At 32.7% G+C, this 14,439-nt stretch overlaps 2 protein-coding genes across 8 annotated transcripts in view; one reads left to right on the top strand and one right to left on the bottom strand.

Annotated features, from left to right (window-relative positions):
• The window catches only part of LOC145961207 (uncharacterized), a 21,027-nt gene extending 20,076 nt beyond the window's left edge, over window positions 1–951 (bottom strand). Inside the window, exon 1 of the mRNA XM_083081189.1 lies at window positions 403–951. The gene's annotated coding sequence lies outside the window, so the exon portion shown is untranslated. The remainder of the gene's footprint in view (window positions 1–402) is intronic.
• On the top strand, window positions 92–14,439 carry LOC145961206 (5'-3' exonuclease PLD3). Of its 7 annotated transcripts, XM_083081183.1 has the most exons (16): window positions 1,117–1,287; window positions 1,793–1,979; window positions 2,369–3,299; window positions 3,399–3,418; window positions 5,112–5,389; window positions 6,665–6,901; window positions 8,760–8,878; window positions 9,343–9,691; window positions 9,779–9,913; window positions 10,181–10,372; window positions 10,476–10,604; window positions 10,750–10,889; window positions 11,164–11,329; window positions 11,402–11,543; window positions 11,707–11,905; window positions 11,986–14,439. In XM_083081183.1, the coding sequence occupies exons 5-16, from the start codon at window positions 5,270–5,272 to the stop codon at window positions 12,011–12,013; spliced, it is 1,956 nt and encodes a 651-aa protein (XP_082937309.1). In that variant the 5' UTR covers window positions 1,117–1,287; window positions 1,793–1,979; window positions 2,369–3,299; window positions 3,399–3,418; window positions 5,112–5,269; the 3' UTR covers window positions 12,014–14,439. The 7 variants fall into 7 exon arrangements, with proteins under 7 accessions (XP_082937311.1, XP_082937310.1, XP_082937314.1 ...); XM_083081185.1 differs by lacking the exons at window positions 1,117–1,287; window positions 2,369–3,299; window positions 3,399–3,418 and adding an exon at window positions 92–407; XM_083081184.1 differs by lacking the exons at window positions 1,117–1,287; window positions 2,369–3,299; window positions 3,399–3,418 and adding an exon at window positions 92–574.

The following is a 14,439-nucleotide window of genomic DNA, read 5'->3' as shown; positions in this document are numbered from 1 at the left end:
TGTTGTAAATGAGGTTATGACGTATAAAAAAAAAAAGAGGTAATAAAAATGTATTTAAAAAATTTAATCCTTTTAACCGTCTTTTTTTCTAAATCTGAATCATATACTCGTTTTATTTCCATACAGCACAGACTAGCAATATTGCTGCAATGTAACAACAATAATCTTTGCCGTACGGGATTGTCAATACAAAGAAAAGCATAATTAAAACATGCAAACAAAATAAAAGCAATCTCGGGTAAGGGACGCAATCGAGGGAAGGATGGGCGATCATCGAGCAAGGATAAAGGCCGATCGGGTCGATCGACATCAACGAAGGAAAGGCAACGACTTGCACGGGGGCTCGCGAGGATCGCAATTACCGGTCCAAGGACGCACGGGCAAGAATCTGGCGCGACTAACCTTGAGTACGCGGAGTATCCGTCACCGTGGCGTAGACAGTACCCCGGGGAAGCAATCACATGATGCACTAACAACGAACGCACAGCACGGTCGCACCGTCACCGGGTTGAATCCGTCGACGGGGCATCGGTCGGGACGCCGCCGCGCGATCCGTATCGGCCTCGGCACGAAGGTGACAGAAGGGAGCGCACAGGACGATCCTTCGCGAGCGGCCAGGGCGCCTCTCTCTCTCTCCTCCTCCTCCTCTCCCTTCCTTCCTCTCCGTCTCCCTGTCTTCCTCCGTCTCGCTCCCACCCTCCGGACGAGGTGCTTCGACGGGGCGCCCCGATGCGCGAAAGCGTAACCAGAAACGGAATTCTCGAGCCTGACGCTCGGTTTACTCGCGAACGGCACGGCCGTCGACGGCGAGCGACGAAATGAGCCTCGGCGACACCCCGGTGCACCCGTGCGTCGTCCCCGTCCGCGTCCTCGTCGTCGTCGACTCTCCGGCGGCGGCGGAGCGACGTAAAGCGAGGCAGATTAACAATGGCGGCTACTACGATCTACGGTGCGCGCGGCGGGGCGAGGGAGGGGGAAGAGAGAGGTGGTTGCGCGGAGCGCCGCTAGATGGCGCGGCGGGGCGAGGGAGGTGGTTGCGCGGAGCGCCGCTAGATGGCGCGACGAGGCGGCGACCGTACACGTCGCCGGCCGACCCGTGCTCTTCCGTTTCGCGCCTTAGTCGACTTCCGGTCGTGCACCGGAGCGGATGTGTCGAGTTGCGTGTTTTTATTTTCGAATTTCTTTTTCCTTCTTTCGTTAATTGCCTCTTGAAAAACGGGATAGATTATATTATTTAAAAGTTGGAGCTCTTGCTACCGCTTATTTAAGGCCAACGTTCCGATGCCGGTAATAAAAAGAAATCTCGTGAAAAAATATTTGGTGCCTTGATGCTTTGTGTCAGCGCGTCTTCTCTCAGTTGAAATATAACGAATTTTTTCTATTAATTTTCGAGAAGCATTTCATTCCGCTTGTCTTATTAAAGTTTCAAGACTCCGAAACGGTTGTGACTGATAGCGCTCATTATTCACTTGAGTGACTTTCAGAAACACAATTTGCATTTTTTAAATAAACACGAAAATTTCTTGTATACCTGTCACCTTAATTTATCATCACATTTCGTCTGCTACTGTATTAAATCAAAATTGCCGGCGCGATTTTAATATTTCATTCGCTAAAGAATTTACATTTTTAGATATTTTTAAATTATTATTAATTATTTTTAATTATTTTTAATTATTTTTAATTATTTTTTTATTCTATTGTACGTGAGAAAAAATATGATTTCCCTATTTCCTCATCAATCATCGTGATCAATTTAGCTTCGAGTACAAATTCAACGTTTCTCTGATAGATTTTCTAACGAGAATCGATGTTCAATGCGAAGGAAAATAAAGGAGCCCCGCGTTCTCCGAGTCTGATTGAATACTTCGCTGTCCATCGCTCCGATCTTGAGAGGACAATAGTGGAAGAGACAGGCCTTGAATGCGAGTTTTTTTATGCGTGTTTGCTCCGATAAAGCATGTGCTCCAATACAAATGGTACGTACGAATCACATCTACGATTCCCTCGAGTTTTTCAATACGCAAGTTGCATGATGCAGCGCTTTGTTTTTTACATTCGCCCCGAGCGCAAGTTGCGTAAAAATTCGAAATGGAAAAAAAAAGAGAAAAGTATCGCTTTCGAGAAAAATTCGTAAAATACTTTTATCCGAGATAATTATTCTAACATAAATTAAAAAATAAATTTTAGATATCTGTCGAGTGAAAAATCGATGGGAAATTCAACTCGACTTTAATTATAAAGTAGGAATAATACATATGGCATGATTTTTATGCACATTACTGTCATATAAATTTATTTAAATCTTATCTTACTTGCACGTATATATTTTTGTAACTTCCTGACTCACGAGATCCGCTCTCTTTAGCTGCCCTTGCTTGCACACTCAGCATTTAAGACGAACTGAGCTTACGTCTCGGCATTGGGTATCGAGGAAGAGCGCGAGGAAAGGCATTCTAAAAAAAAATTGCTATAGAAAGTAACAAAAAAAAAAAGAAAAAGAACACGAACAGACCCCATTATTCACCGTACGCGACACTATCCTATTGTACTTGCGCAACCTGACAATGTAAAATACTATCGACCACGATAATTTCCCGAAGACACCCAGGTCGGAAGATTAGAAAATGTAACGGGATGAGACACGGGGGGAGAGAGTGGCACCGAAAAAAAAGAAGAAGAAAGGGAAAAAAAATAAAAATAAAAAAGGTCGCGACGTTCCTCGGAGTCGAAGGACATGGGAGCACCACGTGCGAGGTTGCGCGCCGGATTCCGACGTGATCGATAATCCCCCTCGGGGGGCGAGGGCGTGTATCGACGAAATATTTCACTCTCGTTGGATTCGCGCCGACCACCGAGGGATGCTCCGCGCGCATGCACGGCCGAACATAAGGGCGCGATGACAGATCGAACGAACGCAGTCGCCGTCGAAGCCGCTTCGGGGAGCGCGCGCGGCCGATCCCTGTTTGCATGTGACAACAATTCGTAATTAATACATATCTCTTTCTCTCTCTTCTCGCAATATTCGTATCGTCCTTTTTATCCTCGTTTTTTATCCTCGTCGTGTCTTCTTCGAGTCGCGTTCGAGAGATAATCGCGAGCCTGTGCGTTATATAAAACTTTCCTCCACCTAATAATTGAAGATATTTTCGAATTATTGAGACTTTTTTTGTATTTTTGTATCCTACTGCAGACTGTACCATTTTCCAGTTGGATAGAAATTGAACGATCGTTTTAAACTTTGATTGTTATGCGTCTTTAGACGAAGTGAAGATCGAGACAAACAGATCGTGTACCTGGTAATAGTTAAATTTCGAAATGTACTAATTTATATAAGAATAACATTTAAATATAATTAAGAATAATATTTAATATAATTTTATAATCCACGAGATCAGCTATGTTATTCCTGACGGAGGTAAGTTAATTTATTAAACTTGAGATTTATGATTCATGATCTCCGATTCAACAATCATGAGTAAAATATTCTAAATTGAATGCATGTCGAATCTATACAAAACATAAACACATATTATTAATATTTTAATATATATCATTATATTTTATATATATTTTTTATATTATATCATTAAATTTTATAACTATCTTTTTGTATTTAAATAAAAAATACTAGCTATTGCACGAAAAGATATTTAAATATCTCAAGATATAATCTTCTAGCATAGTTTGTAACCAATTATTGTAATCAATTATTAATTATGTAATCAATTATTAATAATTATGAAGCAACACATCAAGAGCAATATATCCAAGAAATTAAATGAATAGAAATTTTTTTAAAATATTATTGGGTGTTAAAAATAATTTGAGGAATATTACAAATATTTCTTTTGACTTGACTTTTGACGATATAAATTTTGACGATATAAAGTAGGTTAATCGCATCCTTTTTATCAATTGGGAGCGTTATCGAGGCCACGAGGACATTCTCTGCGCAGGTGCCTGGCACGCGAGACCTTTCGATCGTTCTCTCTCGCCTGGAAGGTGTTTGTCATCCCTATGCCCTAATGTAGATCGTCGTCTCGGCGACAGACCGATCGAATCGATTTTGATAAAAAAAAAGAGAGAAAAATAGAGAGGGAGAGCGGCGCGAGTGACCTCAGTGCGCAGGGTGAAGTCGACGCGATCGCGAATTAAACGAGACGAATTCTTGGAATAGTCCAATGAATCTAATTGTTTTATTATCGATTATTTCCAGTTCATGACATGTACTTGCGTCGCGTAAACTTCTCCGTTTTTTTAAACAAGAAAATAAGTATTTGTTCGAGAGAAAGAATGGGGTTAAAGCTAATTGAATCAAATAGCGTGTCGTAAATTAGTGTTCTACTTCATGGAATTAGCAAGGATTAATAAGGACTAGTAAGGACTTATCAAAGATTTCTTAATTTCTAAATTCTCGATGAGGAGAATGAAAATTAGCGGCGAAAGATACGCGAGAGAGATTCCTTCTTAATTTATTAATTTAACAGAGAAAGATTTTAAAGACACTTTTCTTGATAAAAATTTATTATTTATTTTTATCTTTTCTATTTGCTTCCAACTAAATTTTAAAAATGTATTAAAATTTCGTAACATCAAAGAAAAGACCAAAACAACTGTTAAGATAATTTCTTTAAAAAAAATATCACTCCAAGCATGTACATATTTTATTATCATTATTAAAATTGTTCATAAAATATTTTAGAAAATATATTATTTAAATGTTACTTATTTCTAAAACATTATATAGATATATATTTATCATCAAATATTTTAACTCAAAAGATGAAAGTGAAATAAAATGAGAGATACACTTTTTCTTCTTATTACTTATTGGAAGGAAACTTTCATTTTTCTCGTATCTCTCGCCGTTCTAAATCGGTTCTGACTTTCAAAGGTAGCGAACGATAAAAATAAAACAGCTATTGTACATACATACATATATACATACCTTATTACTGGTAGGGTATTATTGCAAAACTTTTGCCATTAAGCTTTATCTCAACCCTCGCGCGCGTGAAATATTAAACGCACGGCGGAATCAATGTTGCCTGTGTAGATATACACACGCTGCCATAAGGCGGATGACATTTCTCTTGTCTTGCCGACAGATATTGATGGGAATGTTGAATATGGTGCAAAAGTCAGATAACGGAACCGGCACCGTCGACGTCGGACCTCGCACGCACGCGAGTTCGATCGACCGCGAATCGTTGGCCACGGCCTTGATGCATTAGACGACACCGTGAATGCATCGGACACAATCAGGATGTCATTCTTCGGGCGGAAAATGAGCGGCAGGAGCGGCGGAAGTTCCGAGCATACCGGTCGTAACTTGCAGGACGGTCTGTTTCAGATCGCGTCGCAAGCTTGCCATATCCTGGTGCAAGTAAGTTGACCTTTGACATGGAAAAATATTCGCGATATTACTACGGTATCAAAATTTTTATAAACATAAAAAATCGTAAAAAATAAATAAAATATTATTGCAACCCATGCAGCAATATTTCGGCAATATTGCTGCAATGTTCTGCGATGTATGGGAAATAGTATTCGAGATAAATAGTACAATTAAAAATAATATTGAAAATAATATATGAGAAGATGATATGATAGGACCAGAAAGAGAAAAATATTTGCGAAATTTATATAAATAAAATATCGATATATAAAATACTATTGCAAATAATATCCAAGATTAATAGTACGATTGGAAATAGTACCGAGAATAATATATGAAAAAATGATATGACAAGGTGAAAAGAAAAGACAGTATTTCGAAAATAATTGCAATTAACACCGATGATAAAGGTTGATACTTCATGTTGCTGATGCTGAGCATATTTGGCTTTCTTAATTTATCTTCTATTTTAAATATATGATATACGTCAAATTAATCTATTGTATATAATCTATTGTATTCATAACATGCGATAGAGATTATGGCAATTTTATGAATGAAAAAAATATTAGAGAAAAAGGATTATTTGAGACGCGTAAAAGCAATATCCTTGTGCATTTACTTTTTAGAATTGCATGACATGCATTATCTCTTCATGTTTGATTCATATAAATTATGAAACGTTTGATATTAATGCAAACGGCGTATATCGTGATCTTTCATCTCGCAAGCATCTCATTAATGTATATTTTTCCAACAGCAAAATTTTTTTTAAAGTTTTCCAACAAATATAAAAAATCCACATATGCACACCTGATATACATATATATATTGTCACATATATGTCTTGTTTCATTGGAATCATCAAAATATATCTCGCACTTCTTCAAGTATATTTGTGAGATTGCACACAAATTTGAAATTGATTCTCAGCAAAAATCCAAAAATTGTTTTTCTTATTTTTCTTCTTAATATTCAATTTTACAAACTTATAAAAAATATTAACTTATAGTAAACTCAATTAAAAATTTGCTAAATTTTATTATAAATTAAAACTTTATTGAAATAAAATATCGAATTAAAATTATCTGAAGAATAAAATTTTGTTATGTGTTTGCAGTCTCGATATTTAATTTACATAAGTAATAAATCAATATTTGTTCAAATAAATGGCATCTTTAATTTTTTTCTTGTGCTCATTATAAATAATATCTATTAATTTAAATAAAATGATAAAATATATCATTATGTTTTTCTGTTAAGGTGAATAACACGCACAATGTTTCTTACGGGGGTAGCAATAATGTGAATAATATCGCGTATTCGAAATATTCCATGGCCGGCGGTTCGACTACTCCGACAACGTCATCATCAACAAAAGGGACGACCTCCGACAAAACTTACCCAAAGTATGCGGAATCTCGGGATAAAGACCAAGATGTAGTTGTATTGTTGCCGCATCGCAAGAATAGAACACCGCGACTTAAGCACAAATTATCGGTGAGTCTTCTCATATTGCTGAAATCAGATATAAATGCTATGTAAAATTTATGCTATATAATGATAATATTATATGAAAAATTCAGAAAGAAGCATATCTAATTTATAAAGTTTTCTTTACTCATAAATCAAGTGGATCAATTTTAAGTGGATCTTTTTTATTGAATTGCTCCAATATAATTCTGACATATTCTTTCTCCATTTATCTCTATGAAACAAACAATAAAATTTTTAGGATTTTTAAATAATGTCTTTGAAAAAGTAATTTTATCATTTGTACAGTAATTTTATTAAAGTAATTTTTTTATATAAGAAATCTTATTATTAGTATATTACTTAAGCAAGAAACTATTTATTGTTGAGAAAAAATTAAGTAATGATATACAGGGTGAGTCAAAAGTATGTTTTAAAAATTTGTGAGCGTGTTCCTGGATAAAAAGGAAGAACAAATGTTCATATGAACATATAGTCGCAAATGCTTTGTTGTCGAGATAATGGACATAAATCAGCAGTATCAAATAATGCTTTATTTGATACTGCTGATTTATGTCCATTATCTCGACAACAAAGCATTTGCGACCATATGTTCATATGAACATTTGTTCTTCCTTTTTATCCAGGAACACGCTCACAAATTTTTAAAACATACTTTTGACTCACCCTGTATATATACAGGGTGTTGAAAAAAAAGGGTCACATATTTTGATAGCAGGCAGTATTGATCAAAACAAGAAGAAAAGGTCTAATTAACATGGGTCCTAAGACTAATATCTTCAAAGATACAAGCTATTTTGTTATTTGAGCTCTTTGTCATTTTCTTATTAGTCGTGTCATCTTTAGAATGTAATGAACAAAGGAGTAGGGGAGAGTGGGGTACAATGGGGATATCTTTTTTCTAGGTGCCTTAAAAAATAAAAAATAAACAAAGAGAGATAAAGAAACAATTTTTATTTTAATATGAAATGTAATCATTTATCTTCTTTTATTTTGTTATCATACATTCAGTTTCTTTACTTCAGTTTTTTTATGGAAGATAAATGATTACATTTCATATTAAAATAAAAATTGTTTCTTTATCTCTCTTTGTTTATTTTTTATTTTTTAAGGCACCTAGAAAAAAGATATCCCCATTGTACCCCACTCTCCCCTACTCCTTTGTTCATTACATTCTAAAAATGACACGACTAATAAGAAAATGACAAAGAGCTCAAATAACAAAATAGTTTGTATCTTTGAAGATATTAGTCTTAGGACCCATGTTAATTAGACCTTTTCTTCTTGTTTTGATCAATACTACCTGCTATCAAAATATGTGACTCTTTTTTTTCAACACCCTGTATATATATATATATATATATATATATATATATATATATATATTTAAATAAAATGACAGAATTTCTATAAAAATGCAAAATGAAATATAATACTCATTATTTTACGAGGAAATAATATTTTTGCATAATAATATTTTAAACAAGAAATGTCATGTCCGCGCACGCACGTGTGTGATGATGTCATTGAATAAAAATCTTTTTCTGTTCTCGAAATTTCCTTATAATGTTGTTGGGAAGTATTCCGATTAATTTTGCATCGAGTTCGTTCATTTTCTTAATGAATCACAAGCGAATCGTCCTTCTTGTCACGTGTTCTCGATACGAGTTGCAAAGTCCGCGTGCTCCTTATCATATTAACAAGATAAAATCTAATGTCGTCTTTACTGGAAGACGTAAACATGTCACTAACAAGTGACAAAGCGAAGTTCTTGTTTATACCAAATCGTGAAAGCAGATTTTCCGAACTGTGCGAATCACGTAACAATATCGCACACGTGGTGCACATGTGTACTCTGTTGCAGACCGTGTCCGAAAACGCACGGTTGGACGTAAACTCTGCAGGCGGCGACGATGACTTTGAGCTATGGGACCACTCTGGATTTATGTTAAGGAACGATGTGGATGATCTCACAAATGCAAAGTATATATTATATTTTTATATTTTACATATTTTATATTTTATTTTTATATTTTATTTTATATTTTATATTTTATTTTATATTTTATATATATTTTATATTTTATATAAAAATTAAAGATAGCCTAACTTAAATATATTCGTTACAATCTATAACAGATTTAAAAAAAGATGATATTTTTATATTAAACATTTTTATATAGCCTTCTTTAATTATATAAAGATAATATAATTTTACTAAAGAACAATATCACTCTTTCAATAATTATATTTTTGTTCTTATTATAAATAAATCATATTCCAAGCACATACGCAAAATTTGTTTCTATTGCTTTTGTATATAATTGTTTTTTACAAATTAAAAAAGGAATAAATATTAAAAATTAGTGCATATGTACTTGAAATATATGAAGGCCTCAGCTCCCATAAAAAAATATTATCGCAATAATGGTGAATTCCTGCTAAAGATGGGGCGCGCAGAGTTGGTGCAGACCCAGTTGCATACCAATAACGGTCATATTAATTTTGATCGTCCTGGTCGTACTTTTGCCATTGTTGGACCACGCGGCAGACAAGTACGCGCTAAATGCTACCGCATTGGATACAGAGTCTACGTGCATGGATCATTGCAGTATATCTTTGGTAGAAACTATACCTATAGGCATGAATTATAATAATAATACCGCGCGACACGAGACTATCCATGATTCTTGGATGGATCTCATCGGAATGGCACAAGAGAGCATCGAAATCGCGTCGCTTTATTGGACGATGAAGAGGGAAGATGTGATTCCATCAGATAACAGTGCTCAGAATGTAAGTAATGCGTGATATGGTAGTATCATGCAAATATAGACAATTGTGATTTATTGATCGTTTGCCTAATAAATCGATTCTTTACAGGGAGAACAAGTGTTCCAGGCGCTTTTAGAAGCTGGAAGAGATAGGCAGATTGCGTTAAAAATTGCACAGAATTCCCCTTCTCACTTGTCGCCGAATGTGGATACGCAAATCTTGGCCAAAAAAGCTAATGCACTAGTAATTAATTTAATTTTTTTATATTTTAAAGAAGTGGATGTGTCGCTCGAGAACTAAAAATAATCACACGATAAATTTTTTTAATCAATCAAAGTGCTTATATAAAACAATAAAATTTTACATGTGTACATGTGTATAAGTAAGAGACAAATTTGTTATTCATTTATTAAGATTCGATCGACACAATGTAATTCCATTTTTCTCTTTTTTTTTCTTTTTTGCCTTGCATAGTTATAAACACGAACAGATACTTTTATTCAAATTCAGGTGATGGATTTAAATTTTGCTGGATTGTTGGGCGGCGGTGTACTTCATACGAAATTGTGGCTGATCGATCGTACTCACGTATACGTTGGTTCAGCGAATATGGATTGGAGATCTCTTTCGCACGTGAAGGAACTCGGTTTGGTAGCGTTGAATTGTTCCTGTTTAGCAAACGATTATGCTAAAATATTTGATGTAAGCAGGGATATAAATTTGCGAAAATAATGCTACGTTTGTTATGTTTAAATGTTGGAAATCATTTCGTATAATTAATATCGGTTTTTCTTTTACTTTACAGGTGTATTGGAAGTTAGGCGAAGATGGTAAAGTGCCTTCCACGTGGCCAGATTCTCTCAGCACAAAGATAAATATAGATAATCCTATGAATTTTACATACATGGAAAACAAGTACAAAATATTTATCGCGGTTAGTATTTCATGTTAATAAATGCGTTACGCATATAATAAATAATACATTAACGCATATGATAAATAATTATTTTTTAGAATCGTTCATGAAAAATATAAATATTAAAATATATGAAAAAAATATAAATATTAAAAAATTACAGAGCTCACCTCCGCCATTTTCGCCGAAAGGTAGAAGCAACGATCTAGACGCGATCTTGCACTGTATTGCTAAAGCGGAAAAGTTTATTTATATCTCTGTGATGGATTATTTTCCATTAACGATATATACTGCACAAATAAAGTATGTATAAAGATTAAAAATTATATATGTTTATGTGTGTGTAATTCAATTTCTAAAATACGAAAATACAAAATATGAATATGAATAAGTAGTTTAAATTAGCTAAAAAAATAATGATAATGATAATTGAGAGGGTGCACAGAATGTCTTTAAAATATTAATATACCTACCACGAAAATTTAATATTATTATTATTATATATTTCGTATAATATAATATTAGCTTTCTTTTATTTCGATTCTTTTGCCGATAATATTTCACGTTTATTTTATAGATATTGGCCTATAATAGACAATGCTCTGAGAGCGGCAGCGATCGAGCGTAAAATAGAAGTGCGCCTTTTGATTTCCTGGTGGAAACATTCAAGACCGTCCGAATCGTATTTTCTTAAATCGTTGCAAGATCTGACGCATTCTTACCCCAATGTCAAAATCGAAGTAGTAAGTATATCCTCCACACGTAGGTATATAAGTATGGTCAATTTCTCACAACTACTTGTTTAATCTTTATAGAAGCGATTTATCGTACCCACCTCACCAACTCTAGATAAAATACCATTCGCGAGAGTAAACCATAACAAATATATGGTCACCGATATAGCGGCCTATATAGGAACGAGTAATTGGTCGGGTGACTATTTTATTGACACAGCTGGTAAGTTGCAATGCCATTTTTATAAAAATAAAATAACACAGATTAGAGTAAAATTCTATGTGTGTGTATCATTTTTATATAAATTACTTAAAATATTATGTAAGAGTAGTTTTTGATTATTTTCTCTACAAAAATTTATTTTAACACAAATATTTGAATTCAGGTATCGGCACCGTATTCGAAAGCGTTGGGCGTCAGAATAGAGACAATATAAGACAACAGCTAGAAAATATCTTCCGCCGCGATTGGTATTCCAACTATTCGGTCCCACTGCATAATATAAGCGAGACGCGTTTCGAAAACTCGTGGGGTTTATCGAGAAATTCATATCAGCGATCGTCGTATGAACCTTACATACATACGTAATTATAATATATATATATATATTTCTTCTTTAATCGCGATTTTTAATTTAGAAAAATTTTATCGTATCGATTTGCAGAAAGAAGATTCATCTCATTTCTCAATAGAAATATATACAAAATTGATTTTTTTAATTACATTCTCGACCTATATGTATATATGCGCTCTCTCTGCTTTTTTAAATAATTACTATATTTTCTTAAAATTTTCACGAAACTTATAATTATGCAGAGAAATCATTGTATGAATATCTTTATTGTTGTATATTATTGCTGTATTTGTAAGATTTTGTATGTTATGTAACACGTGACACATAACGTGTGAAACTTTTTTTAGTGATTTTAAGAAATTAAATTACAATATATTATAGCATTATTAAAGGAGGCTGTCAAAACGATAAGCTAATTTATAAGAATATGAATTAATTATTACGTTTTTATATGTAAATTGTATAATTAAATTATGATATTTATCGTAATGCAGGCAGTTACAGCGGTAAATTGATTAATAGGAATATGAATTAATATTTCGTTTATATATATTTTTTTTTTATAAAGTTATTGCATGATCATAATAGTGAATTTTAATTCAGAATTCATAAATTTAGTCAATATCAATATCGAGTAAACAATAAAATTTATATACTTTGCATTTAATATGCAATCTTCTTACATTTGTATTAATAATTAAGTTTTTTCTCAAATTCTTTCTTTAAAATCTGCCTTTTAAATCTATCTTTATTTTTATTTCACTTGAAAATTTTCGCCGAAAGCATGTCGATAAAAACAATAGATATCAGTTCTTCCTTTATGCTGATCTCTCTTTATTTCATGATCATATCTATCCATATCGTGCGTGTGCCTAGCATATCGTTTAACAAAAAGGATAAAACGTGCCTTACAAGAGTTATTTTGATGAGAGGCAATATTAATGTACATTCGAGAAATGCATCGATTCTGCGTTCTTCCATGTAATCCGTGATCTCCCTAGAACTCATATCTCATTGTTACTTATCTGTTGTGCCTGTTTAGTAATACACTATACAGAAATGGGACCTGATTATTAACAATGTTTTAATAAGTATTAAAAAAGAATAAAATATTCTGAAATGATTCATATCCCGATTGAAAGGCTATTACAATATCTTGTACAAGACATTGATCAGATAATTATTAATAATTACTAATAAAATAAATAATATTGTGTAATTAAATAATTAAGACATGTGCGTATTTTAATCTTCATGCACGATATTATATCCACAGCCTATGTATAATATATATCGAGTATCGTTACAACAAAAAGTGATACATCATTTTAATTTTTATTGAAATCCGTACATAGTACTGAATACATAATACATCTGAATGATGAGGCAACCTTGGCTAACAATTACCGCTTAAAAATTAGAATAAAATTATAATACATAATTGTAATAGTGTTCAACGATATCAACTATTGTTAATGATAATAGTCGATGATAAATATATTAAAGAACGATAATTGAGCAGTTTACATCAATAATTACTCATATTTTAAAATGTTAGAAATTTCTTAAGCAGTATTATTTTTTTGTTATGTACATTATTTAATAAAACTACACAAAATTATTTAATAAAACTACACAATGCATAAAGGAAGAAAGAAAGGAAAATATATACAAGAAAGTTTTGTGATTTAATAAGAGACTTTTGTATAGATCATTTTCCAGTCTTAAATAATACAACACCGGCAACAAAAATTAACAAAGAATATTGCTCAAAAGCTTATGATTTAACTAATAAAATTTGAGATTTTCAATATTATAGTCAAATTTCTATACAGAAAAAAAGGAATAAAACCGAAAAAGACAAATCAATAAATGGATAATGGATTGTCTTTATTTTAAATATTTCAATATTTCAATTTTTAAATATTTCAATATTCATATAATAATCTTTTGTCATGTAATAAAGTATTAATAAAGCGCTTGTTTAATTAAATGAAAAGAGAATATCAAATTGCGAGCGATATCAAACTTATTATTAGACTTTAGAATTATTGACAAAGAAATGTCAATATCATGACAATCTGCGATCTACGGTTCTATGGTCTATGGAATTTATTTGAAACAAAAAAAATGTAGATATGAATTCGATATAAAACATATACTATTTATTCTTAAAATAAAAAATTATATTGAATTATTTTATAATCTTAATAATTCATCAATTTTGAAAGGTATAATGTATTAAAATTACTGCTCAGTTATATGTATGTATTGTTTGTAAATATATCTTTAAGTCCGTTACTTTGGATATTATTGCAAACAACGATAATTAAATAATTGCTTTTTGGAATGTATCGTGATATATTGCAAACATAGAGAATAGATATTATTAATATAAATAAAAATTATATAAAAATTCCCCCACCACATTTGTGCCTTGCTTTAATAAGTGTAATTATACAAAGCGACAAAATATATTTTAGTGATTTTGATCTCAATTTTATAAACAGATTGAAAATAAAAACACGATGTATTTTCACACTT

The sequence above is a fragment of the Camponotus vicinus genome, unplaced genomic scaffold (genome assembly GCF_025532165.1).
Source record: "Camponotus vicinus isolate PSW18456_S1 unplaced genomic scaffold, iyCamVici1.0 SCAF_11, whole genome shotgun sequence".
Lineage (NCBI taxonomy): Eukaryota > Metazoa > Arthropoda > Insecta > Hymenoptera > Formicidae > Camponotus > Camponotus vicinus.
Note: the sequence above shows the minus strand (reverse complement) of the source record. Positions and strands in the feature narration are given on the sequence as shown.

What these genes read in the sequence shown, in the direction of transcription:
- LOC145961206 (XM_083081185.1), top strand. Translation starts at nt 5,270, where the DNA reads ATGTCATTCTTCGGGCGGAAAATGAGCGGCAGGAGCGGCGGAAGTTCC. An exon ending in CTTGCCATATCCTGGTGCAA is followed by an intron (nt 5,390 to 6,664) that starts GTAAGTTGACCT and finishes TTTTCTGTTAAG; the next exon opens with GTGAATAACACGCACAATGT. An exon ending in TATGAACCTTACATACATAC is followed by an intron (nt 11,906 to 11,985) that starts GTAATTATAATA and finishes ATCGATTTGCAG; the next exon opens with AAAGAAGATTCATCTCATTT.